Source organism: Sparus aurata, chromosome 12 (genome assembly GCF_900880675.1).
Source record: "Sparus aurata chromosome 12, fSpaAur1.1, whole genome shotgun sequence".
In the NCBI taxonomy this organism is placed as follows: domain Eukaryota; kingdom Metazoa; phylum Chordata; class Actinopteri; order Spariformes; family Sparidae; genus Sparus; species Sparus aurata.
In genome coordinates, this window is record NC_044198.1 from 5,860,518 (window position 1) to 5,885,275 (window position 24,758).

Here is a 24,758-nt window from a genome sequence, read left to right on the forward strand (position 1 = left end):
AACCATTATATAAAAAAACATATATATATATAGTATTTCGAACCATAGTATGAAATATATGTATGTGTGTATATATACATATATATATATTATACATATATATATATATATATATATATATATATATATATACATATATATATATACACACGTATATTTTGTATATACATGTATATAATTACCTAGATAGATAAATATATAGATAGATATGTTGATGTGATTTACTTTTACTTACTTTTGATACAGAAGTTCATTTATTGTATTGTTCTGATAATAGGCCAGGTCAATAATTAGTTCATCCATAGTATAAAGTATATATATTCAACCTACATGTAGCCTATGTATATGTTTGTATTATATATACTAGTGCAGTGCCCGTAAGGAAAATGTATTCCTATTGAAAAGTGGGAGGTTAAGTAGCTTTTTCATGGATGGCCAGTCAGGGATATTTAGGTTTGTTGTGAAATCCGATATTCCAGGGTATAATTGGCCGTTTTTGACTATTTTTGATTTTGCCATTATATTTCACTTTAAAAATTATTTACTTGGTGTCATTATTTTCAGCACAACCTCGATTGTGTGACTGTACAGTTATTTTTTTATTCTGACATACTGTATTAACACAATGGACCTAAAATCATAAAAAAAAAAAAACATAAAATCCGAGTAGAAATAGTTAGATTTTTTTTACTGTGAAAACCACAAAAATGTTTATCAAACCATTTTTTATTATAATACAAATATAAATTGTTGTTTGCTAAATATGTGCATACATTTTAAAAATTTACAAAGTTATATGTAACTATTTACATTTAAATGCAGGCAATGCTCATTCAGCAGTCTCCTCATTGTTTTGACTCATTAAACAAAAAAACGACTCCACTAGACACTAAACACACTACACCAAACACTACATAACACACTAACTATACACTCCAAACACGCTAAATGTCACAAATCTCTCAACTCTCAATATCGCTGTCCATACACCGACCGTCGTTGCCTGTCATTCATCTGCCTACGTCCCCCACACAACTTCCTGTTCCTCAACAACCAAACTTGCTGCTTGGACACTTTCGTGACAAAAGCCCGTTTTTACCATTTCTTCCTGCACCAGACACAAAGCAAACGTGACAGCAATGTTCGCGAAAAAGCGGACATTATTTACCCTAAGTCCGGTTTTGGACGTGCCGGTGCGCCCGGTCCTTCGCCTCGGGAGGTGGGCCGTGTGGGTGGGCTAGCGGCTAGCAGCTACCTACACACGAACATCCACAGATTCCTATTCCACTTTGTTGTCCGCGTGTCTCCGGATCTCCTCAGACCCGAACAGACTCGGTCCGGACTCTTTTAGTCTCATTAATACACAACAGTCAGTTTAGATGCAACGAACAGAACGGGACCGAACCGCTGGCAAAATCCCGGTCCAGCTCGCGCCGCTGCAGGTATAAATCTGCTTGTTTCTTAAGGTGGGCTCTGCAGTGATTGGCTCTGGTGCGCACGTGACTGTGGTGGCTCCGGTGGACAATGCTTGCGAATTTGTAAAGCATTTATGAAATAATTTATTAATGGTCGGTATCATTGCAGTCCAAAAAAATGCGAAGTCGCACACCCTTAAACCACGCAGCAGCCATGTTGTAAGTCTCAGGTCAGTCTGATCCTGATCCGCAGAGATATTTGAGGAACACACACACACACACACACACAGACAGACAGACAGAGATTCCTTGCTTTTATAGAGAGAGGATTTCATGTAGTTTACTGCATACAGCCAGAATATTACTAAAGTAATATTACTAAAAACACTTTTTTATATCAGATACTTTGACTCAATTACTATTTGTACAGAGGCCTTTTACATTTAGAAAAGTACCTTTACTTTTACTCAAGTATGATTTTTGAGTACTTTGGCAACACTGTCAGTGTTCCTGGACAGCTGCGGGTTGTTTTCCTGCTGTACTCAGACTCCACCGACAGATGGCGCCATTCTCTCCGCCTCAGAACCAGCCGGGGGACTATTACAGCTGTGCTGCTGCTGCTGCTGCTGGTCCACACACACACTCACACACACACTCACAGAGACCGTCAGCCAGGCAGGGTTTCTTCGACAGCGTCACCAGCTTACATGGAGCTCGGTTGAACAGTTTCTGTGCGGTTCTCAGCGGGTATCTGCGGTCTGAACGCGGACTGTTAGAGTTTGTGTTGTTGCAGTTGGATGAGGGAGCGGAGCTGCAGACTGCTGTCCAGCGGTGAGTGACTCTCATGTCCGTGTGTGTGTGTGTGTGTGTTCACCCAGCTGCATGTAAAGCCAGGGTGTCTGGCAGCTCCTGGTTCAACTCACGGTCTGAGCCGTGTTAGACGGAGGCTGTTTACTTCATGCCTGTCTTCGTGTCGGAGCCTGTTCGCGGTTTAATTGAGGTGCTCTTCACGAGTCTTGCACAATCTCAGAGCGCACAGAGGAAAACAGCTCTGAGATCGGACCGCAGCGCTGGAAAACAAACCTCAGACCTCAGTACACTGATAGAGAGAGAAAGTTCATCTACACTTGTCCTACAAAAAGTTGTGACACAATGTGATAGATACACCGGTCAGGTCTACAGGTGGTGGTGTATTCTCTTTCAATTTTGAGAGTACTTCAGAAAATTAGGCAATTTAAAATGGAAAAAGGCCTGTTTTTAATAGTGGAATTGTTTTCGTATTCAGAAAAGATTATAACTGAAACACTTGGTCGATTAAGTTATTAGTTGATGATCATAGGTTAATTTGCAGCTGTTGAGATAATAATTTTCAGCTACTTTAACAAGTTTCAGCGTCCTAACTGTGAGGATTTACTCCTTGTCGTTGGTTTGTGACTGCTGGAAACACAAAGCCAACTATTTGAAAAGTAATAACTTTAATGTTGCAGAGATTTTACCTACATTGAACAGGCAAGTAATCATGCATTGAAATTAATAACTGCTCAATTAATTAACTCTGAAAGTCTTCATTTGCCCTGTAAATATTAGTTTGATATAGAGCCTTACTGATGCTGAGTTTTTGGGGCCGATGTCCATACCGATGTTACAAAGTAAAAAAGAGGAGAAGAAAAACTTGAAACCTAACCTAAAACATAAAAAAACTATCAATACATCTGTTGATATTTTTTATACACAAAATAAATACATAAACACACGTATTTAGCAATGATGCCTTAAGAAAGGGATAATGCCCGACGAGGTGTCCATAAACAGAAGTTAATGGACGACGCGGAGGCCTAAGAACCGTCCGACGCGCAGCGGAGGACGGTTGCCTCCGCGAAGTCCATTAACTCCTGTTTATGGACACCTCAAAGGGCATTATCCTGCTTATACCATGGTCACTTGCCAAAGAAAAGAAATTCGGACTATTAATTTACATTTTCATACGTTTTACAATCAAAATATAAAGTTTTTCACAAGCCATAACTTAGTTTCCCTGGTAACGCCTGAGGGTTTGACTAATACCTGGAACAGTCATTAATCTCCCGTAAGGTTCTTATAAAAACGGAGACGTTGTTCACTCCTCCAGTAAATAGGACGGATCATAGATACGACTTGGCAACGGGAGATATTCTAGTCCGCTCAGCCATGAGCCAGAAAGCTAACGCTATGCTAGCAAGATTCAAAGTCAATAACATTGCATACGGTTGACAAACAGTAAATATAATTTGACAGTATGCTAGCTAACACGATTAGCTAGCTAACCAGTCATGTCATTGTCCCCAAATCAATAGCAAGGTGTTCATGAACAAATGACCGGCCGTGTTAACGTTACTGTGGCTGCAGCCTGAAGCAGAGAGTTGAACAGCGTATTCGCGTAGCAGTAAGTTTAGAGGGGAAGTGAACTTTCTGCAGCTTGTGTGTTACAGTCGCCACCCTGTGGTGTTCAGAGGATAAGACACTGAAGGACTGACAGTCAGACTGCACTCAGTGCTGGAAATAAAATATTAAGATTTGATACGCCAGCTAGCGCATTAATTTACAGCGGTGAACAGTCAATTTGACTGGAACTACTTAGTAGGTGTCCATATATCAGGGGTTAATGGACACCCTGCAGCCAATCAGAATCGAGTATTCCCCCAGACCATGGTATAAATGTGGGTAAACAGTTCTGATAAGGCCAGGTATGTAATAGAGGCAGGATATCTTAGACAGGGAACTTTATAGACCAAAATGACATATGACATGGTGAACTTCATAATAACCTCAACCATCTTCTTTCTGCATTACATTCTGATGATGATATATATCTGTGAAAGGCCAATGCCAGCCAAGTGATATGCTGTTGGAGCTCGAGTTTAATATAACGTATTTATTTGATGGCTGTTAGTCTTACTACATGTTGCGTTTTTTTTTTATATCCAAACACTGACTAATAATAATGATAATAATAGCAGTGAGCTGGTGTAAGAGTGAAAACAAAAAGCAGAAAGAGACAGATATTTTTTTCCCCTGGAGTTGATCGTCATCAAACCATGAAAGTAGAGTGGTTGATGGACGATGAATGTCAGATGCTAAAGAACGTAGATGTTAATGACATTGAACGATGTCAATGTGATTTACAAATTGGTATGTTTACTGTTGGTTCTGCTGTCCCCTAGTGGCCATAAAAAAAAACAACAACAAAAAAAAAACATTGCAGCTTTAACTTTTCAGCTGGCTTAAAAGTCGATTTTTCACATAAGTTACAGTTTTTAAGATTGTACCCATTTTTACCCCAAATAAGCTCATTGATGATAAGTGTGCAATTCTGCAGTGAACATTCCATTCAAAGCCCTGACAAACATGCACAGATCTACTTAATAGTCATGTTCTGTGATGGATGCTGCCTATGTGACCTATACAAGAACTGATAAATATCTAAAAACAGGAAGCTTTAGCGGTTTATTTTTCTTTCTTTTAACCTGAGATGGAATTCCCCTTGTTGTCGTGGTATTTAACTGAGTGAAAGCTTTCCTTTTCACAATAATAAGATGTTCTCACCATACCTGCCCTTTCATACTTGCAGTTTCCTTTCCATAACATCATCAATTAGAGTCAACTCAGGTTAGATAACAAGGGTGTCACCTAGAATCAGCAGATATAAAAGGTAATAGATATCAAAACGGGCATGTTCATCCATACAGGGATTGATATCATCCAATTGATACGCTCTAATGTAATCTGACAGCATGGTTTCTCAATTTGTGTGTCCCATGAGCCCAGTTTTAGGTCAACAAATTGTCATTACTCTTAGTTGTCAGGACAGTTTCTGGCGATATTTGCAAAAATAGTCTGAAGATAAAGCTCAAAATAGGTTGTCTGGAAATATGTTTATGTTACAAGAAGCCTCCCATTCCCCTCTCTGCAGTTGAAAACTCGAAAAATAAAGTCTGTGGGTCTTTTGTATCAGGAAATAAGGATTCAATGGCAATGAAACTCTTTCGGTTTCACACAGTCTTAACATCATGACCTTGAGTTTACACATGTTTATCTAAACAGAGTTTCGGAGTAGTTTAGTCTTTAGGTCTGTCTTATCAGTGTGAGAAAAATTAGAAAAGAGTGTGAAACTGTTGCTCCAAAGTCATAATGCAGTGACTCCAGCAGAGTTCGTGTTGTTGAAGATGAGCATTATTGTTCTCACTCCGGGCTTTTTTGGAGACACGGCAATAAATGGCAATAAAACCTTTCAGAGTATTTAGCTTCCATTAGCTGAGCACAAATGGTGTAAGATTACATAACAGTCACTTTTCAGTCAGTATTGCGTATGTGCACCTGCTCATTCCAACTGCAAAAAAGGAATCCGATCGTGATTAATCAGCAAATACTCTAATTAACATGAACACTAACATTTATGTCAAGACGCATTCATGTTCGACAACTGAAGAGTTGTCACAAAGACAGGTGATGATGTTTAACAGTTTACCAAGACAGCAGAAACAACATACATTTTATGAACTGATTTACGGCTGCACAGTTGATCAAAATATCATGTGACAGAACAGTACTAGAGTACTGTCATGCTGCAGAGACGTTCTGTCTTATAGATCCTCTTCTTTTTCTCCAGATTTAAGAAAGCATGTTTGTTTGGTACAGACCATACAAATGATTTTATATATACATTGATTTCGAATATATATATATATATATATATATATATATATATATATATATATATATATATATATATATATACATATATATATATATATATGTAGAAAAGACTAACTTCACTGGAGCTTAAGTTATTCCAAATAAATAATTTAAATCAAGCAAATCACAACGCTGCAGAGATATTCAAACCTGAATTAAGAAAATTTTGTGTCAAATATGAAGTACTACTTCACCAGTACTACTAAATTAATTCGGCCTGCAAGTATATATAAGAAACTTTACCAGGAATAAGCTGTGTACGATAAAAACGTAAATGTGACCCGTGAATCATTAATACCAGTACATTGTTTGATTTCATGTACGTGGGTATGTTTGCACAGTGCAAGAAGTCAAGCGCACTCCAGGTGTCGCATCATAATTTGGAAACCCGTGCTATTCATTCAGAACTCCTCAAACAGATAAGCTTCATTTAATTAAGAAATGACCTCGACAACATCACTGGATAGTGCCAAAGTTTGATCGCAGCACTTCTGCTTTCTTATTAAGATTTCAGTCATATGTCATACTTATCATTTATATTTCGTCGAGCCCAAAAATGTCCTTGATAGAAAGTTTGGCTCAGGAACGTTTAATACCTCATGACCTCATGGACAGGGTTGGGTAGTCGCATATTATAGGTAAATAGGATTACACAATTACATTACAAAAAGTAAAGTAAGTAACTATCAACCCAGATTAACTTTTAAAAATGTATAATTACATTACAGTTACTTTGTCAAGGGATTGGTTCATAAAATGTTTGGATGATGTCATTTTTAAATCATGATAGCCAGTGCTCTATTAAATCACGAAAAGCGGTTGAAAAAAATGATGTTGAGTCAAGATGGAAGGGTTCAGCAGCAGCAGTCAATATGGCCATCACCTTGACTTGTCCAGTGCAATTTGCGTTCGACATAAATGTTCTTCTTCAGAGATCCTTTATTGATTTTTTTTTTTTTTTTTTGGGGGGGGGGGGGAGTTTACTCTGGACATTATTTAGAAGCCAAACTTTGAAACAAATGGACTTTGTATCTTTTTTTATTTGTTGTTGAATCACTGAAGGGTGGTATTTTTGATGAATATTATTTGAACTTGCATGATCCGAATCTACAAAGAGCCACCAGGGTAAAGTCAAGCTGTTTTTATAAAGTCATTTTATCTTTTAAGAATAAGCATTTGAAAATCCAAGTACAATTGACCTTTTTCCCAGGCATCATTTTAACTTTTCAAAGCAGGAACAAAGGTATGATTAAAGATGTTAGCAATGGCTCCATTCTGTTGAGTGTCCCATTGGAAAATCCAATTAAATTGTTACTAAATTGAAAGTCAAATCAAATCAAATCAAGTCCAGGATTTTGAGATTCTTGACATCCCTAATTCAGATTGGATTATTTGCTTGTTTGTTTGTCGTTATGTTACTAATGTTTCCACTTCATTTGTATTTAGTAAGTAAATACATGGGCATGAACTACTCTCCTGCATGCTCTCTTTTAACAAAACTCCTCAGGGTCTTGGTCTTAAGTCTGACCGTTGACACACAGTTGTGGCCAGCAATTAGGTGATCAGTAGGTGTTCTGTTGCATATGAAATAAATGCATTATTATTTTTATCTGAGCATAGAAATCATTGCCAAAAAGATGATACAAATGTATTTTAAGAGATATTTTAAGTGATAAATCAGGTTGAGAAATGTGATGGGATTCCGAATCAAAAACTCACAAGGGCCCCAACTTCTGGGTAGAAATACTCTGCAAGTTGAAATAATGATAATTATGTGTACAGGCATTTAGACATGTAGACAGACCGAAAGAATACTTCTGAAAGAAGCTGTTATAAAAATCCATAAGTCAAAGTTAGGTCCTTAAAGGAGTTAGAGTCAGTGGTGTGTGTGTCAAAAATTGTAGGTGATCTAAATGAAGTCCAGATTTAGTGGGGAGGTATTTAGAAAAAGGCATCAGAAACCAAGCACTGTTGGCAGGAGATAGTTGTCACGATTCAAACAGTTCACTGTTACGAAACAAGGCTCTCCAGGAAGGAGAAACAGTGTGGATACCAGGAAATGTTTCATGAATAAAACATGCACGGTCTCTGATTTAGACCTGCTGGTCCTCCCCGCTGTCCAATAATTCTGTTGTACTATGATTCATCACTCAGATTTTTTTCATCATCTTATTTTTCATGTGAGACATCTTAGATGAAGAAGAGACATAAAAGATGAGCAATGAAAGAAGCTGAATCGTTAGATGATGAGTTAACATAAGAGATAAGCAATGAAAGGAGTTAAAACGGCAAATGAAAAGTAAACATAAAAACAAAGCAATGAAATTAGATGAAACATTAGATGAAGAGTAGACATCAAAGGTAAGCAATGAAAGAAGTTGAAACAATAGATGAAGAGTAAATATCAGAGGTATGCAATAAAAGGAGTTAAAACGTTAGATGAAGAGTAAACACAAAACATAAGCAATAAAAGGAGTTAAAACGTTAAATGAAGAGTAAACTCAAAAGGTACGAAATGAAAGAAATTGAAACATTAAATGAAGAGTAAACACAAAGGATAAGCAATGAAAGGAGTTAAAACATTAAATTAAGAGTTAACATAAAAGGTAAGAAATTAAAGGAGTTGAAATATATGTTCAGAGAAATTAGTGTCATTTCATTTGCCAAAACTTCTGAAGTTATATTTCTTAAAGAAGTTGCAGTTGAAGTCAAGTTGGTTAAAGTTCAAGTGAAAGCAATGAAATGAGTTGAAATGTCAGCTGAAGTGTAAGTGATAGAAGAACTGAAAGTCTCACTGTGACATCCTGGATGGAATTAGTTTAAGTTCAATTGTGGAGACTGAAAGAATACTTCTGAAAGAGGCTGAATTGGCAAAATCCATAAATCAAAGTTAGGTCCTTAAAGGAGTTAGAGTCAGTGGTGTGCATGTCAAAAATGGTAAGAACTGAGCAGATAACAGTTAGGGTGGCAATATTTCACATGGCTGCGATGAAACAGCAGACATTTTGACTTTTCAAAGCAGGAAAAACACAGGTACGATTAAAGATGTTAGCAATGGCTCCATTCTGTTGGGTGTCCCATTGGAAAATCCAATTAAATTGTTACTTTAAAATTGAAAGTCAAATCAAATCCGGGATTTTGAGATTATTGACGCCCCTAATTCAGATTGGATTACTTGCTTGTTTGTTTGTAGTTATGTTACTAAAGTTTCCACTAAGTTTGTATTCAGTAACTAAATACATTGGCGTGAACTTCTCTCCTGCATACTCTCTTTTAACACAACTCCTCGGGGGCTTGTTCTTAAGTTTCTGGCCTTTGACACACAGTTGTGGCCAGCAATTAGACAGGTGTTAAGTTGCATATGAAATCCAATAAATGCTTGACTATTTTTATCTGAGCATAGAAATAGTTGCTACAAAGGTATTTTACAAGATATTTTGAGTGATAAATCAAGGTCGAAAGATGTGATGGGATTCCGAATCAGAAACTCACAAAGGGCCCCAACTTCTGGGTAGAAAAACTCTGCATTACAAGTTGAAATAGAAGAGTTAGACACAGTTGTGTGTGTGTCAGAAATTGTAAGAAGTAGGTATAAGTTAACGTAACAATATTTAATATGGATGGGATGAAATGGGAAAAATAAAACAAGAAATAATATTTTCATGCAATCAATTGTGTGATCACACATGTAGTCAAATTGAACAGACAATGAAAACCGCCAAAATAACTTAAGAAGTAAAATTATCACTTTGCTTCCTGTCCCAGCTCAAATTTCAAGTATTCAGCAAAACATTTGTGGAATTCCTTCAGCTGAATATGTTTATATATATACATGCCTGCACGGGAGTAGGTTTTGCAACCCATATATTTAAGTTATTTGATGAATGCTTTTATCTAAAGCTCAACACAATGCTAAAGACTGTTATCATGGGGGAACTCAACCTCTCCTCTTTAAGTCAAGGCGTGTAGGGCCCTGTTTAATGGTGGTAGTGGGCTGGGCCTTCATGTGTTGTGGTTCAGCTGGGTGGACTGCACAGAGAAAGTAACACTCGCCACATGTTTCCTTGACAGCTCGACACCATGGCTGCCGCTCTCACTCTGCTCTTCTGCCTATACATCTTGACTTCTTCAGCGCTGGAATCAGCCTCAGAGCAAGGTATGTTTGTGAATATTGATATTTATTTGGTAAGCCGTGTATTCAGTTATTTACATAGATCAAGTAGATTAAAAATGTTTAAACACTTCTGGGCATTTGAGACGGATAAGTTTGTTATGTAAGAAAAATCAATGTTGTGTGATGTTGTTTTATGCTTGGCACTGATAATGCTGTTCTTAACACCTGGCATCCTATGATGCCCAGATTTTTGTATTTCTGTTTATCTACTTGGCTTGGAATCAAAACATTTGCACAACACCAGATGGACCTCATTTTGAGACAAATCTGCTTTTAATGGGACGCAGGACAATACAAAACACTTGTAACTGTACAGTTATCATGCTGCTTCGGTGTTCGAGTGTATTAGAAATGTGTTGCACAACAGCGAAGCCCTCCACAGAGAGCCACATGGAACAGCCAACAGGACTTCCAGTGAAGTGGCTTCCCAGGAATTCTAGAGAGCAGCGAGTACTCTACTGCTGAACAATGGGAAGCTGTTTAGTGTGTAGAGGCCCCCCTTCCGACCAAACAGCCCCTCGGTGGCAGTGGAAAGGCTGTGTATTTGCATACATGGGTCGTGTTTTACCCACAGATTTAAAACTCTGTCTGCGCTGACCATTGCAGTCCCATACGGACATCCTGTACTTCATCTTGTTACATAACGGTGGCAGCGACTTGGCAGCCGTGTGAGGACATGTTCTCCTCTACTCCTGTTCTCCTACTTATTTTGATTCTGTTTTTGTTTCATGTCTTCATCTAGGTTTAAACAAGGGTGCTGTGTTCTGATAGGCATGTTTTCATGCTGTAGCATAATTTGGAAGTGAGAGCCAACAAGTTGCTGCCAAATTACCATCAGTGGTTTCTCACCCGCGTATGCTTTCCTTTAAAGCAGACTTGGCAGCGAGTTTGAGAACCACTAATGGCCGGCAGATTTCGGAATTGCTGCCCTTATCTCAAATGGTATGGTGCTGGACTGTATTTGAGACCTTTTTGACACAAATAAATCATTGTTTTTGGGTGGAAAAAAAACTGTGATAAATCTCAAGCTAACAATTGACTATTCAACTTCCTTACTGGATTAATTGATGACTACTAACATGCAGTACTTCCATATGCAGTATGGAAGATCACTTCAACTGAATTAACCACGTTTATGTTCTCGCTATTTGATAGAGTGTCAGGCCTACTTAGTCATGCAGACACAGGCTAAAAGCTATTAGCAGACAGACGCTATAAAAGACAACCTAGCTATGCCAGCAGTCTACCTTTTGCTAGCCATGGTTACTACGCAACCCTGAGTGTTTTTCTTCTCACATTATCACGCGTGATCTTGAATTAAATCCCTGTTCATAGTAAAATAGTATCCACCAAAGACATAAGGAAATACTCAGTGTAGGGGAAGGAATTTGAACTGCAAACACAATAATTGTGTTATTCTTCCACCACGCAAGTTGCTAGCCTTCCAACATGTCGGACAAGCTTGACTATAAGAAACACGGCAACGCTGGTCCAGTTTTTTGGAGTCAGTCAATATAGCTGCAATAAGATGAGAGCATGGACTACTGGACTCACAGATATATTCACTATATTAAGTGTTATGAAGACATGACTGCGCAAATTGAGGTCAAGTCAATCTGGTCTCAATGGAAACGAGAGATCTTTTATGACCAGCAGTAATTTATGTTGTCTTAAAAATACTTCTGCAGCCAACATATTTCACCTTTTCCAAATCTTTTAACTTAAAAGTTGGCCATCTGACATTAGGCTAGCACCTCATGATGTGTGTAATATCAGTAATATTAGCATCTGTAGCTATCATTATTGCTTGGTGTGGTTTATTTTTTACTGAAGTCAAAGTGTCGTTTGTAGCTTTAGCTCTCTAGTAGTGGTCCAGGCCTCAATTTTAAGCTTGATGATTGGATGTTTCTTGGATGTCTGAAGTCCACCCCTCTTCTTACACTTGTTATGAACACAGCCAGGGACCAGGTATTCAGTAACCCAGCTGCTTATCTTTTGTTTTCATAATGCAATCTGGAGAGTTCCATGTCTATTGAAGCCTTGAGGATGTGCTCTGTATGTCAATGTCACTGGCCGCCTAAAATAACACAACTCCATTGGAGCCCCATCCGCCGGAGATGCTACTTTGAGAAATTGAATAGTCCCTGTAGAGGGGAACAAGTGTTTTGCTCTGTTCACCACCTGAGCATTAACTGTTTATTTCATTCAGGGATCAGGACATCGGTTCCTAATGTGATTATGTTTCTGGACTGGAGGGGTCATACTGTCACTTGTCACATTTTTTTCCTGCCCACATTGTGCCCACAAGGCTTGTTAGGTTAGTAAAAGGTTCAATAATCACTGATTGTAGAATTGTGGCCCTTAGCCAAGGAAGGAAATGGCTTTTCTAAATGCAGAGGATGAGGTATTTCCCCCCTGAGAGTGCACTGATTGATGTCTGAACATGTGACTCTCTAAATAACCATTTGGCCTGTGCACTCACAGGAAAGACATTAATGAAGGCTTCCCACAAACACACACTGCAGATGTTAATAGATGCTTTGATTGGAAAAACACAGTAATTATCACCAAGAGGTTGTGTAAACAAAGAACAACAATAAGCAGTGTTCTACTTCATAATTTATGGGATTAGCCGAGGCTATGATTGAGTTCTGTAAAGGAAATTAATGGTAGCTGCTACTTCCTGCTCCCTCTGAAATCATGGCTGAAAGGAAACAGCTCTGTGCTTATCAAAACAGATTGGGCGAAGAATGTTTTTTTTCAGGATGTTCACCCTGAAATAGACAGTGTCAGCTGCTCTCAGAGAGAAATCGTGCTGTCAACATGTTTTCCACGCAGGGGTTTTGGCCCTTTGCCTCGGAAATGGTGGTCCTGAAATGAGAAAATGGTGTAAATTGATACTGCCATTTTTGGAATTGTCCGTGTTTTGCGGCTCCGACGACTGTGTTCAGAAAGCACTCTGCATTCACTGCTCTCATGTTTGCTTAAACTGGAGGTGAACTCTGCCAGACGGCTGTTGAACAAATACAGCGGCGCTTAGTCTGACAGGCACACAAGCACAGAAATGTATCTAGTTTGAATCAGTTTGGGAGTTGTTCTAGTTATTCTAACCACACACTCTGCTAATAAAGGTTACTTATTGGCAGATCCAATAGTTAAAGATAGGACTTCTTCAATGAAATGTCTATAAAGTGAGGAAGTCTGTAAACAACTTAACATATAGTGAATAAAACTCAAACATTACCTCTTCTGTGGACATGTGTGCCAAGTCAAGTCTATCAATTTCCATCAGCAATGGTTGTTATTCAATGGTATGGTCATTACCAGCAAAGCCAATTTGGCCGCTGGATAATTGCATTACTGTTATTGTGTCTACAGTAGTCGAATGCTAACGAGCAACAGCAACCATTGAGGGCGTGTGTGTGTGTCTGTGTGTCAAACTCAGCTCTAAACTCAGCACTCACCAGAGAATCTGGTTCACTTTCTTCTATTCCCCTCGCCTCTCTGTAATATTACATTCATGGAATAAAGTTAAACATTTCCTCTCAGTCAGCAGTCAAAAATTACAGCACACAAATAATGAAGATGCCCTTTGCGGATTGCTGCTGCAGTCAGATTGATAAACGAGTTAATGTAAGTGTAAATGTAAAATTCAAAGTTAAAACATCAGTTGGTGAAAACACAGCAGGGTCCAACCTAACCCCGGAGGGTTCATTCCTCCAAGGACGCCAAGATAATTTTATTTAATTTGTTTTCCACCAGTATTTGTTCTTACAGTACAACAGCTGCTCATATCTACAAAAACGAAAGGTTATATTTAGACCCCCGCAAGTCAAGACAAATTAAGTCATTTTTTATTCATAAAAATTATTTATATAGCCCAAATTCACAACAAAAGTTGTCTAATGACACTTTAATTAATTAATGTACAGAAAGATTGTGCTTTTGGTTTAACAAGGGACACATTGAAAACACACATTTGAACAGTAAAATATAATGTCCTCACTTTTTAACATGGCCCAACTTAACCTAACCTGGCCTCATGTTCGGCTCAGGGTGTGTCCCTGGGCTCCGTGACATGCAGCAGATAAACACAGCTCTTCACTTAATTGCGAAGGACATTTCCATATAAATGAATCCAGGCAGTAATCAAGTTGCCCTAGAAAATATAATAAACCAATATAGCACGCATGTTCCCTGTCACACACACACTTTTAAGACCATCCACACGACCTCATTTATCATGATGAAGTGAGCCAGAAAAATGCTCTGCATAGCTGAGTGTCAAATTGATTTTTCTCTTAATCCTGAGCTAAGCACAGTTCCGAGGAGGAGTGGAGGATCTGGTAAACAGGTTATTTTTAACCTGTAGCTCCCCAGAGCAGGCCAGAGGTATTCATCATCTGCTCCGAGCGCTGCCTCTCAGCTGTAAAGGAGCCATCTTGTCCTCGCGCTTCTCGGTACTCAGCCGGCCTGGGCTTGTCTGTGAAATGTTGTTGTGATCGGTTGACTGCTGCCGCTGTCCCCAGAATCATTGATCTCAACGCCCTCCTGGTAATACAATCAGCAGTGTTTGCTTAAAGGATTGTGGAAAAAAAAGCTCCCTCAGCTCTTTGTTTAAAGGGCCAGTTCACCTGCGTTAAACAAACACCTCGCAGTGACTAGTCATGCAAACTCTGTCCACTCATGAGGACTGTGAGACGCTTGAGTTAAAGGTAACACACGTATCTGAGCTGAGCTGTGTTATAATATCTTTGGATTATGTCAGCCGTAGGGCTTTCACTATAGCCACAACAATGAAATACCATGTATTGACAAGCCAACAGCAGGAAATGGCAAGCCACTGCCACGACCGCACATGACATTTTCAGCGTCATGTTTTGTGTGTTTTTTTAAGGCGGAATCAACGGCAGCGCTTCTGATTGCGAAACCAAATACAATCTTTGCCTTGATGGCACATTTCAGGCCCTCCACCCAATGAAAAGCTAGCCAGCCAATGTAGAAAAGCATCTGCATGTCAGCAGGATTCTCTCTTTGCTACTTAATATCCCCCGTTTACAGAATCACGGTGAGTTCCTGCTCACTTTCTCCGCTACTCCAGACAGGACACACCAGCCTTGAAGTGTAAAATGCAGATTGGTCTGCTTATTTACCTGATGCCACAGCTGACACACTCAGGAGAAGAGAGAGTACAGGCAGATACAAAGATGAAACATTCTAAGATAAAACATTATATGACTGCTTATCCACCCGAAATTACTGCGGGGGAAATTCCGTCCTTTGTAACTACCATAGTCAGATGATCTTTCAGACGACCTCCAGGTCTAAGATATTTGCCCCAGTAACTCCGGGTAATCCAAATACCTCACAGTCAGCTGTGTTCATTGAAAACTACTTTGTGCCTAAAGAATTAGTGTCCATGAAAAAGCGTGTTCTGTGGGTCATGAGGATATCATAAGGACACCTTAACTCCTTCGGAAAAACAACCCTTTAAGGAGGTGATGCCTTACAACCGAAAGCATGATGAGCTGATGGGCTCACAAAGAAGGATATGTTGAAATTAAAGACATGGACAGGACTGATAAATTACAGTATACTTTGAGACATGCTCATCTTTTCAGCTGAAATCATTGTTATTATACTTTTCCGTATTTTGCTAAAGAAATGATACAATACTTGCCAAGGACAGATGCCAGTCCAGTTACACGCCGCATCTAATGTCACTACCAGTTACACTGGGAGAGTACCCCAGCAATTTAGCTTTGCACTCTGGACTCACGATGAAAAGTTACAAACAAATACAAACAAGCAAAGATGGCAGTTTTTAATTTTTTTTCCCCCACACATTCTTTTTCTTGTTAGAGCCTACATTTCCCAGAAGACAACGTGGAGATTCAGGTGTCATATGCTAGTAGAGTTTTACGCCGCAGAGATCTGTTCATCTCACTTATTTGTCACTTCAGATCTTGTAGTCTTCCATCATCTGGAGAGTTCACACTGCCCTGGAGCCACAACATGCTTTATACAACCCCTTCAACATACTAAAAGCAAAAAAGTTTGCATTGTGGGACAAGTGTGCCACATCTGCAGCCCACTGGCAAAAGAAGTAATTTATAGTATGTACGCAGGCACACATGGCTTGAGTTTGTGTAGCCAGTGAAACAGGATCCAAGTCGTACTCTATGTGCTAGGGTGTTTCTTAGTACACAGAGAGCAGATAGCTCATTCCACAACAGCCGCGGCAGTTCACTCTCCAGATGCGGCTTTCGCTTGAAGAGCAATAAAACTGCTTTCCAGGAAAAAGCAGATACTCGCCCTGCGGCTCCGCTGCTCTCTGGAGTTAGGTTACAGTCGTTATCCAGTCCTTGAAGTGCAGCACAGCCACCATCAAAGACAACGATGACTCATGGGCGTTGTTACACAGAAAAATACAACAAAACAGAGCTTTACAGTATAAAAACAAATTAGATATGTAATTATTTTACCCTCTGTTTCTCTACAGTCCACCCTCAGAGGGACCCACACCTCACTGGCTGTGTCTCTGCCAACATGGAGACTTTCCGCTGCAGATGGAATGTCGGCACTCTCCAGAACCTCTCCAAGCCGGGAGAGCTCCGCTTATTCTACATTAACAAATTGTGAGTGTTAAAACTCCAACAGAAGTACGTTTGGTCTGTGCTCCCCAGGAATTCAGAGTAACAGATTTAAAAAATGAAAAGAGAAGAGAACAATCCTTTATTTTTTCTTTTCTTTATTATTATTATTATTATTGTTATTATTATTATTATTATTATTATTATTATTATTATTATTATTATTATTATTTCACGTTTTATATGGATGGAGTACAAAAATAATTACATCATTACAATATTAGACTGACCACCCAGGTTTTCGCACAGTAGAAGTACGATAATTACATAGAAAAAATAAAAAAAACACACAACGAAACAAGAACAAATAATAAATGCGATTTAAAACCAATAGAAAAAACAAAAATACAATTCTGACAGATGTGTGGGTGGCGTATACATTTTCAAGTGCTCCATACAGGGCACAGAGTCAACAGGCTGAACCTTAAAGAATTCACATAAAATAATTACACATGTGTCTGATGATGACAGAAGGGAAAGAAGTGTCAGAAAATGCATATAGGTTTAAGCAAAAGTGGGATAGAGTTGAAAAAAACCTTCTCACTGACATTTGATTTTTTTCCTAACTGAACGGCTGCTCTGATCGAGGTGAAACAGGGTCACTGCTTTTACAACTCTGATGTTGACATTGTCGTGTCTCAGCCTTATCTGTCAGGTGGTGCACCCTGCTCGCTCTGCGCTGACCCGGCAAAAGTCCAGTTCAGGTTTACACTTAGTTGTAAGGTATTACTTTTAAAACACCCGTACTCTGAAAACGTTCTTCTGGTTCACAATTTGGAAGTTTTCAGTTTTCAAATATCCTCGGTAATGTTGTAAAGCAGATGGATACTGTAGTCTTAGAAATAGAAGAAATAGTGCATTTGTTCAGCTGTGGATTAATACGCGTTTGGTGTTCTAATAAGGATAAGCCATTTAAATCCGAATTAACGTGATTGTTGGAATTATTTGGAACGCTTGTGGAATGAGATGAGAGCATGAGATTTAAGTTCCCCAGATAGACTCTGGGCGGCCCTTTTATATTCAAGCAATTTCAATAGAGCTGTTTCATTCAATCAGGAGTGCAGCCCTGCTCCATGAATGACTCCCTCAGGCCAGTGTCACCTTTGTTCACAAGTTTGGATAGGCTCTCAGAACATTATATATAGATCGTACTGTAAAGATAAGAAGAGAGATTTTCAGACTGAATGAAGACATGCTTCCTGTCGCCTCCTTCGTGTAGTTCATGCTGCTTTGTTGAATGACACGTTGCAGATCCCCACTTGATCCTCCTAAAGAGTGGACCGAGTGTCCTCACTACAGCATCGACAGGCCAAACGAGTGCTTCTTCAACAAGAACCACACATCCGTCTGGACACCTTACAGAGTCCAGCTCCGCTCGAGGGACGAATCCACCCTCTACGACGAGAACACGTTCACCGTCGATGCCATCGGTGAGTTTCCTGTCCCGCCTGTCACCATCCAGATCAGAGGGTAGTTGTCAAGAGCAGATGGTAACGTGGCTAGTCGCAATAAACCGATCCACACAAACAAAACAGCAACGCTGGAAATGGAAAGGATATTTATAGTTATAATCTTTAATGGGGGTAATAAAAACACTGCTGACCGAGCATGCTTGTGCCTGCCAGCCTATTCTAGAGGCCCCAGGTGGCACCCTGACCCTGACTCACCACCAGTGGCTGAGTTGGACACACTGCCCGCCCCTTCCCTGACTTTAATATTATCGTCATGAGTGGTGTTGGTGATGTTTATAGTAATAACAGCAGGGGTACTATTTTGTCAGGGGATGTCAGAGGTAGTATTAGCATTATGATGTCATGTGAGCATGTTAACATATAGACATTATATCCGCTAAACATCAACATGCTAGCATCATCACTCTTGACTTTACTTCTGTTTTAAATATCAAAACTGCTAAATTGAATAAACCAAAGTACACTCCTACTCGTGCTCTTAGAAAGTCAGTAGAACAGAGACCCAGATGAAGATACAGTAGCAAATATAAGTATGTTCACCGCGTCCGTTCACTGTTGTGTCCTTTCGGTCCAGCATTTATTTTTATGGTTTTCGGCCCCCTTGCTTCAGTTAAAAGAAAAGCTTAACGCTACAGCTTACAATTATCTTTTCAAACAATAGCATACTTTCGAGTTGTGGCAACAGTGTGGGGAAGGTCTTGCTTCAACAGAACATTATGAATGACTCGACAATGAATGAACTGCAGTGCTGACCGTGAGCCAGGACTTATCGTTTAACACCCTTGTTGGACCTCGTTAATGCTCTTATGGCTGCCAGGAATCAAATCCCAGCGTCCAGGTTCAGAAAACCTTATGGAAAGGCTTCCCGTAGCAGTGAAGGCTGTTGGTCGGTTGGTCGATTAATTTTGAAATGACATGTCCAGCAATCACATGTAAATGTAATGTTCAGTTGTCCATCTATCAGAAAACAGATGTAAAATGTATAATTATTTCTCATATTTTGCTATTTTGCTTTTATTTTTTTCCTTTTTATTTCCACATTTAGTTTCTTACTCTTCCACAGATGAATTTTTTTTTTACCACTCCTGTGACTCCATACCGACTCCAAATAACATACATCCACCACCTAATATAGATGAATTCATGGGTATATGCATATACACTTGTTGTAGTTCAATTGCTAATGATTATACTACTCTAAACCTACTTTCTGTTCTGCAGTGCAACCAGATCCTCCAGTTGACCTGACCTGGACAACACTGAATGAAAGTCTGAGTGGCACTTATTATGACATTATACTGAGCTGGAAGCCGCCTCAGTCTGCAGACGTGGCGATGGGATGGATGACGCTACAGTATGAGGTCCAGTACCGCAGCGCCAGCTCTGACCTGTGGCATGCGGTGGGTGTCTTGTTTTAATTTAGTGTGCTTGATTACCACTTCAGCTCTGTCATAATAAACATACTTAGATCCATTAACCTCAGTGCAGTGCAAGACTCTAATGAAAGCTGAGTGGTTTTTGTAGTCAACTTTTTGTCAAAGGTAAACATGAATGTTTTCCAGATGAGAAGATTGTGAGGTTGTAGCTTCTGATGTTTGAGCCTTCATTTACTTCAATACAGGTGGAGCCTGTGACAGTCACCCAACGGTCTCTTTTTGGACTTAAACACAACGTCAATCACGAGGTTCGGGTCCGGTGCAAAATGCTGGCTGGGAAAGAGTTCGGAGAATTCAGCGACTCCATATTCGTCCACATCCCGGCGAAAGGTAAACACTCACTGCGATGTTGTGCAGGCTAGCAGATAAAGACGCTGTGAATGCTTTTCTAAAGGTTTTTCAATTTACGAGCTGTAGAGGCCGCAGCCGAATGTCCTTGTCGCTGTAAAGAACTCTCTCAATATTAGTGCCTACAGTTCACGTCACAGCTCCCTCATCCTTTCACTGAACATGAATAGCTTGAATCGCCACATGAAAAAGAAATGATGTATCAGTAGTTACATGCGTGATCTTGCTGACGCTGTGATCATAGTGTACCCGCAGCAATGTGTGAATCCAGTTTGGATACAGTGTTAATATTAGAAAATCTGCAGCAAGCCTGGACTTTTTTTTCCCAGCTGCCACAAAAACTATTCATATACTGGCAATCAGTAAAGTAGAAGTTGATTTATGAGGTGCATGTCCGTTTCTTTAACAAACATGGCAGTCATAAATGAAAGCCACTTGCTGTCGTTAGTAATTACTTTAGACAACAGCAGCACTGTGTGTACTTAATATAAATATAACTGGAAACATAGCGGGACTGGGAGTGTACAGCTGTGCTAGCAGCTTCGTGAGGCTACATTTAGGCAGCTGTGCCTTGAGCTACAAGCTAAAGTGGTAAAGTGTGGGGTTGACCAATATGATTACAATTCATTCTGAGGGGAACAGGGGCGTGTAGGCTGAATTACAAGGCATTCCATTGGTGAATATGTGCCTGTGTCACTTTTAATTTGAAAGTTGCTACAGCAGTCTTCACGGATTACAGCAGATCGGACCTAGTAACATCTCTGTAACACAGGTGTCAGAGATAGAAACTCACCGTCAGCACTGTTTTGTTTCTATGATTGTTTGCGCTTCTTTTTTCCCCAGTGTCGAGTTTCCCGGTGGTGGCTCTGCTTCTCTTTGGCGCCTTGTGTTTAGTGGCCATCCTGATGTTAGTCATCATATCGCAGCAGGAAAAGTACGTATTTCACAGCCATCTGGATTTCTGTGTAGGAGTGGAAGGTTTTGAAAATGCTCAGTGACCAACCTACTGTATGGGCAGACTGACCTTCAAAAAATGTGTCTTATGTTATCAGGGATATCATTCAACAGTTTAGACACTGACGTGCAAACATTCTATAAATCTGTTGGTCAATGTTTATACTGAGGTCTGATGTCATGTTTGTTTTTTGTCGTTCATGTGTTATGTCAAATTTAATTTTTCCTCTCCCAAAGGTTGATGTTTATTCTTTTGCCTCCTGTTCCGGGACCCAAAATAAGAGGAATAGACCCCGAACTGCTCAAGGTATATGACTTCGTTATATAATCAAATCAAAAGTAGGCTCATACAAATATCAGTAATACCTTACTGCGCTGGAAAGTTGTGTGCTCACAACTACAGTTGGCAGGCGACGGCAAAGTTGAATCACAAAGGATGTTTTTGCTTCCAAACAAGTTTTGCTTATCTGCAGGCTTTTTATTTTCTTATTTCCAGCCCTCCCCAATTGAGTTCATTAGAAGAATATTATATTACCAATATAAATGATTGCCATAGCTATAAAAATAAGACTCATGTTGTCATAAACTTGAATTCTCCCTGAAGCTGCCAAAGTAGGTCACCAGCTGCATGTGGCCTCTTGAGTATATCAATGCTATTTCCTTTATCTAACAGAAAGGGAAGCTGAGAGAGTTGACATCCATCTTGGGCGGCCCCCCTAATCTGAGGCCGGAGCTGTACAACGACCCCTGGGTGGAATTCATCGACCTGGACATCGAGGAGCAAGGCGACAAGCTCACAGACCTGGACACAGACTGTCTCATGCACCGCTCCCTGTCCTCCAACTGCACTCCCGTTTCTATTGGCTTCAGAGATGATGACTCAGGTCGGGCCAGCTGCTGCGACCCAGATCTCCCCAGCGACCCTGAAGCATCGCCTTTCCATCCTCTCATCTCAAATCAAACCCTCAGCAAGGAAGTGTCGTGCCAGACCGCCAGCGAGCCAAGCTCCCCAGTCCAGAGCCCCGCCTCTGGAGAGCCTCCTTTTGCAGCACTGGGCAGAGAGGCTATGTACACCCAGGTGAGTGAGGTGAGGTCGTCTGGCAAGGTGCTGCTGTCGCCTGAGGAACAGACCGAGGTGGAGAAAACCACTGGCAAAGACACGGAGAAAGACATCATGGCGGAGAAGGAGAAAGCAAAGAAAGAGTTTCAGCTCCTGGTGGTGAATGCAGATCACGGGGGTTACACCTCAGAACTCAACGCAGGGAAAATGAGCCCGAGGTTGTCCATAGGAGACCAGAGTGAACCCGGCCTGACAGGAGACTTGAGTCCTTTGCCACCCGCCTCACCTTACCATGAATCAGATACCACCGCCGTGTCCCCTCTTCCCCCTGCTCCTGTCTACACCGTGGTAGAAGGTGTTGACAGGCAGAACAGCCTCTTACTGACACCAAACTCAACACCTGTCCCCCAGCTGATAATCCCGAAGACCATGCCAACACCAGGCGGCTACCTGACCCCTGACCTTCTGGGAAGCATCACACCATAGATCAGCAGCGAACGTGCATGGTTAAGACTGGTCAATCAAAAGAGATAGGCTTGGGAACAGTCTTGGGGATTGACTATTGAGGGCCCCCTGTTGAGCGTCGAATGTCAGCTCTCCTGAAATAGTTTGGGGGGGAGGGGCATCTGTGCCTGTCCTGCCACCACCTCTGCCTCCTCTGGCCTCCCACTGCTCCCTCAGACAGGGCCGTAACATCGAGTTTGGTATGAGGGAGGACGAGCACACAAGAATGTGTTTAACTGCAATGGAGGAAAAGGAACCTTCCAAAGGGAAATACCAAAAACCGGTTGCTGGAAATGTTTTCAAAAAACAGGTTTACACTTTCTAAAGGTGCGCCATGCAGAAAAAAACATTGTATAGAGTCATAAAAAACTAATCCCTGTCAGTCAGTCCCTATAACCCACTAGAAGTGTGTGGCACTGTCTATATGTGCAGCGACCCTTCTCTCTGCATGGGTTTTCTAATTTGCATAGCATTTTGCAGGGTTATGGGCTTTCCAGGTCAACAGAACAGTGTAGGATGTGAAGTCAGACTCAGTTTCCTTCGCTACATCTGTCTCTCTCCTCTGCTACAGGCTGTTATAATATAAAGAGGGCAGCAGGTTTGTGTGCCTGTTTGACTGAGGGTGGTGCTGAGCTACACGTAGAGCAGAGCAGAGCGGCGAACAGCAGACAGGATAAAGCATGCACTTCAGCTGCATTCCCGTTGATTCGTTCTTTTTTCCCTCCATCTCTCAGATTCAGTCGTTGAGCCGATGAGGAGGGGGGTCTTTTAAGAATTCCGCAATCATAGTGCATTACTTGTTTTGGGTAAAGTGTTGGCAAACAAATGCTATCATCTATTCATATGGAGCCACGTTTGTGTTCAGTTGATGAATATTCACTTTCCTTTAAGCTCTGGCTTGGCCTCCATCAACTCTTTAGAAAATCACGTGTGTCCTTAGCTGCTAAATGCTCCACTTTCTTCACCAGCTCGTCACTCACTTAGTCTGTCTGCTTTTAAGTGCTTTCAGCGAAAAGGCTGCAGAGCTGTGTCATGCTGCCGAGTTGTTGCTAATTCCCTGTGGTTTGTCACCACAGGTAACATTTTTCACATTATAAGTAGTAATTTCATTCAGTGTTAGAATAAGAATATTGTTGTGCTGTTCAATAAGGGCACATTAAATTGCATTGGTAACTTGCTAGATGATTTTTCTTTTTTTGTTGTTTACATTTTGTACATATCAAAAGCTTTCTGTCGGATAAAATCAGGTCATTTGTAAATGACATGCTGTGTGAAAAAATGTCTTTCAACGTAAAATTATCACTTGCCGTCTTTTTATGAATTCAGCAATTTTAGCTTTCCAGAAGTTCCATTAGTATTCTTTTTTTATTCAGTCCTGTTTGAGCTTTAAGACCAATATCAAGGTGACTTACTCAATAAGTAATCCATTGCTCTATTGTAATACTTGACCTTACAGCCTGGATTTATACTATATCTTGATATTACCAACACATGAACTCTAGAGTTTAAAAATAAGGCATGAGCTGTTTGTAAAAGTGTCGACTGGAGCAGATGCTTATCGTACTTTAACGCCATTGCGTTCTTCATTCATGTTTCGAGAACTGTGAAATGTACGTAGAGCTGAACGAACTAATCTGCTCTGTCAGTATGTGTTTTACGAGTGCATGGAATGGAAAAGTTTTTGTTTTTCATTTGGTTTCAGATATACAGCACACTGGATGCCAGTGTAGTTGGGGGACACATGGTCATCAGTGTTGGATTTGTAAAGTTACTGCATTTTGACTGTTCACAAGTGATTCACAAATAAACAAACTTTCATATATCTGCCCCTGTCCTCCTCTTATTAATCACAGGCCTATTTCGTTGTATGTTCCCACATGATTATTTACTGAGTGTACAAAGAGGAATAAACTACGCCCTACAGATGTCGCTTAAGTAAGAGCAGCAGCACCGGGAAAACACTAAGAATATGAAAGCACTGCATTAAAATTGAATTTAGGTGCAAGTGAAT

The 24,758-nt window shown here is 40.2% G+C and overlaps 1 protein-coding gene across 1 annotated transcript; it reads left to right on the forward strand.

The window, feature by feature from the left end:
- Positions 1 to 2,033: 2,033 nt before the first annotated feature.
- Positions 2,034 to 24,569, forward strand: ghrb (growth hormone receptor b). Its single transcript, XM_030436240.1, has 9 exons — positions 2,034 to 2,246; positions 10,218 to 10,302; positions 16,823 to 16,958; positions 18,225 to 18,403; positions 19,667 to 19,845; positions 20,067 to 20,211; positions 21,073 to 21,163; positions 21,421 to 21,490; positions 21,857 to 24,569. Exons 2-9 carry the CDS (start codon positions 10,227 to 10,229, stop codon positions 22,727 to 22,729), a joined length of 1,749 nt encoding a protein of 582 aa, XP_030292100.1. The 5' UTR covers positions 2,034 to 2,246; positions 10,218 to 10,226; the 3' UTR covers positions 22,730 to 24,569.
- Positions 24,570 to 24,758: the final 189 nt, after the last annotated feature.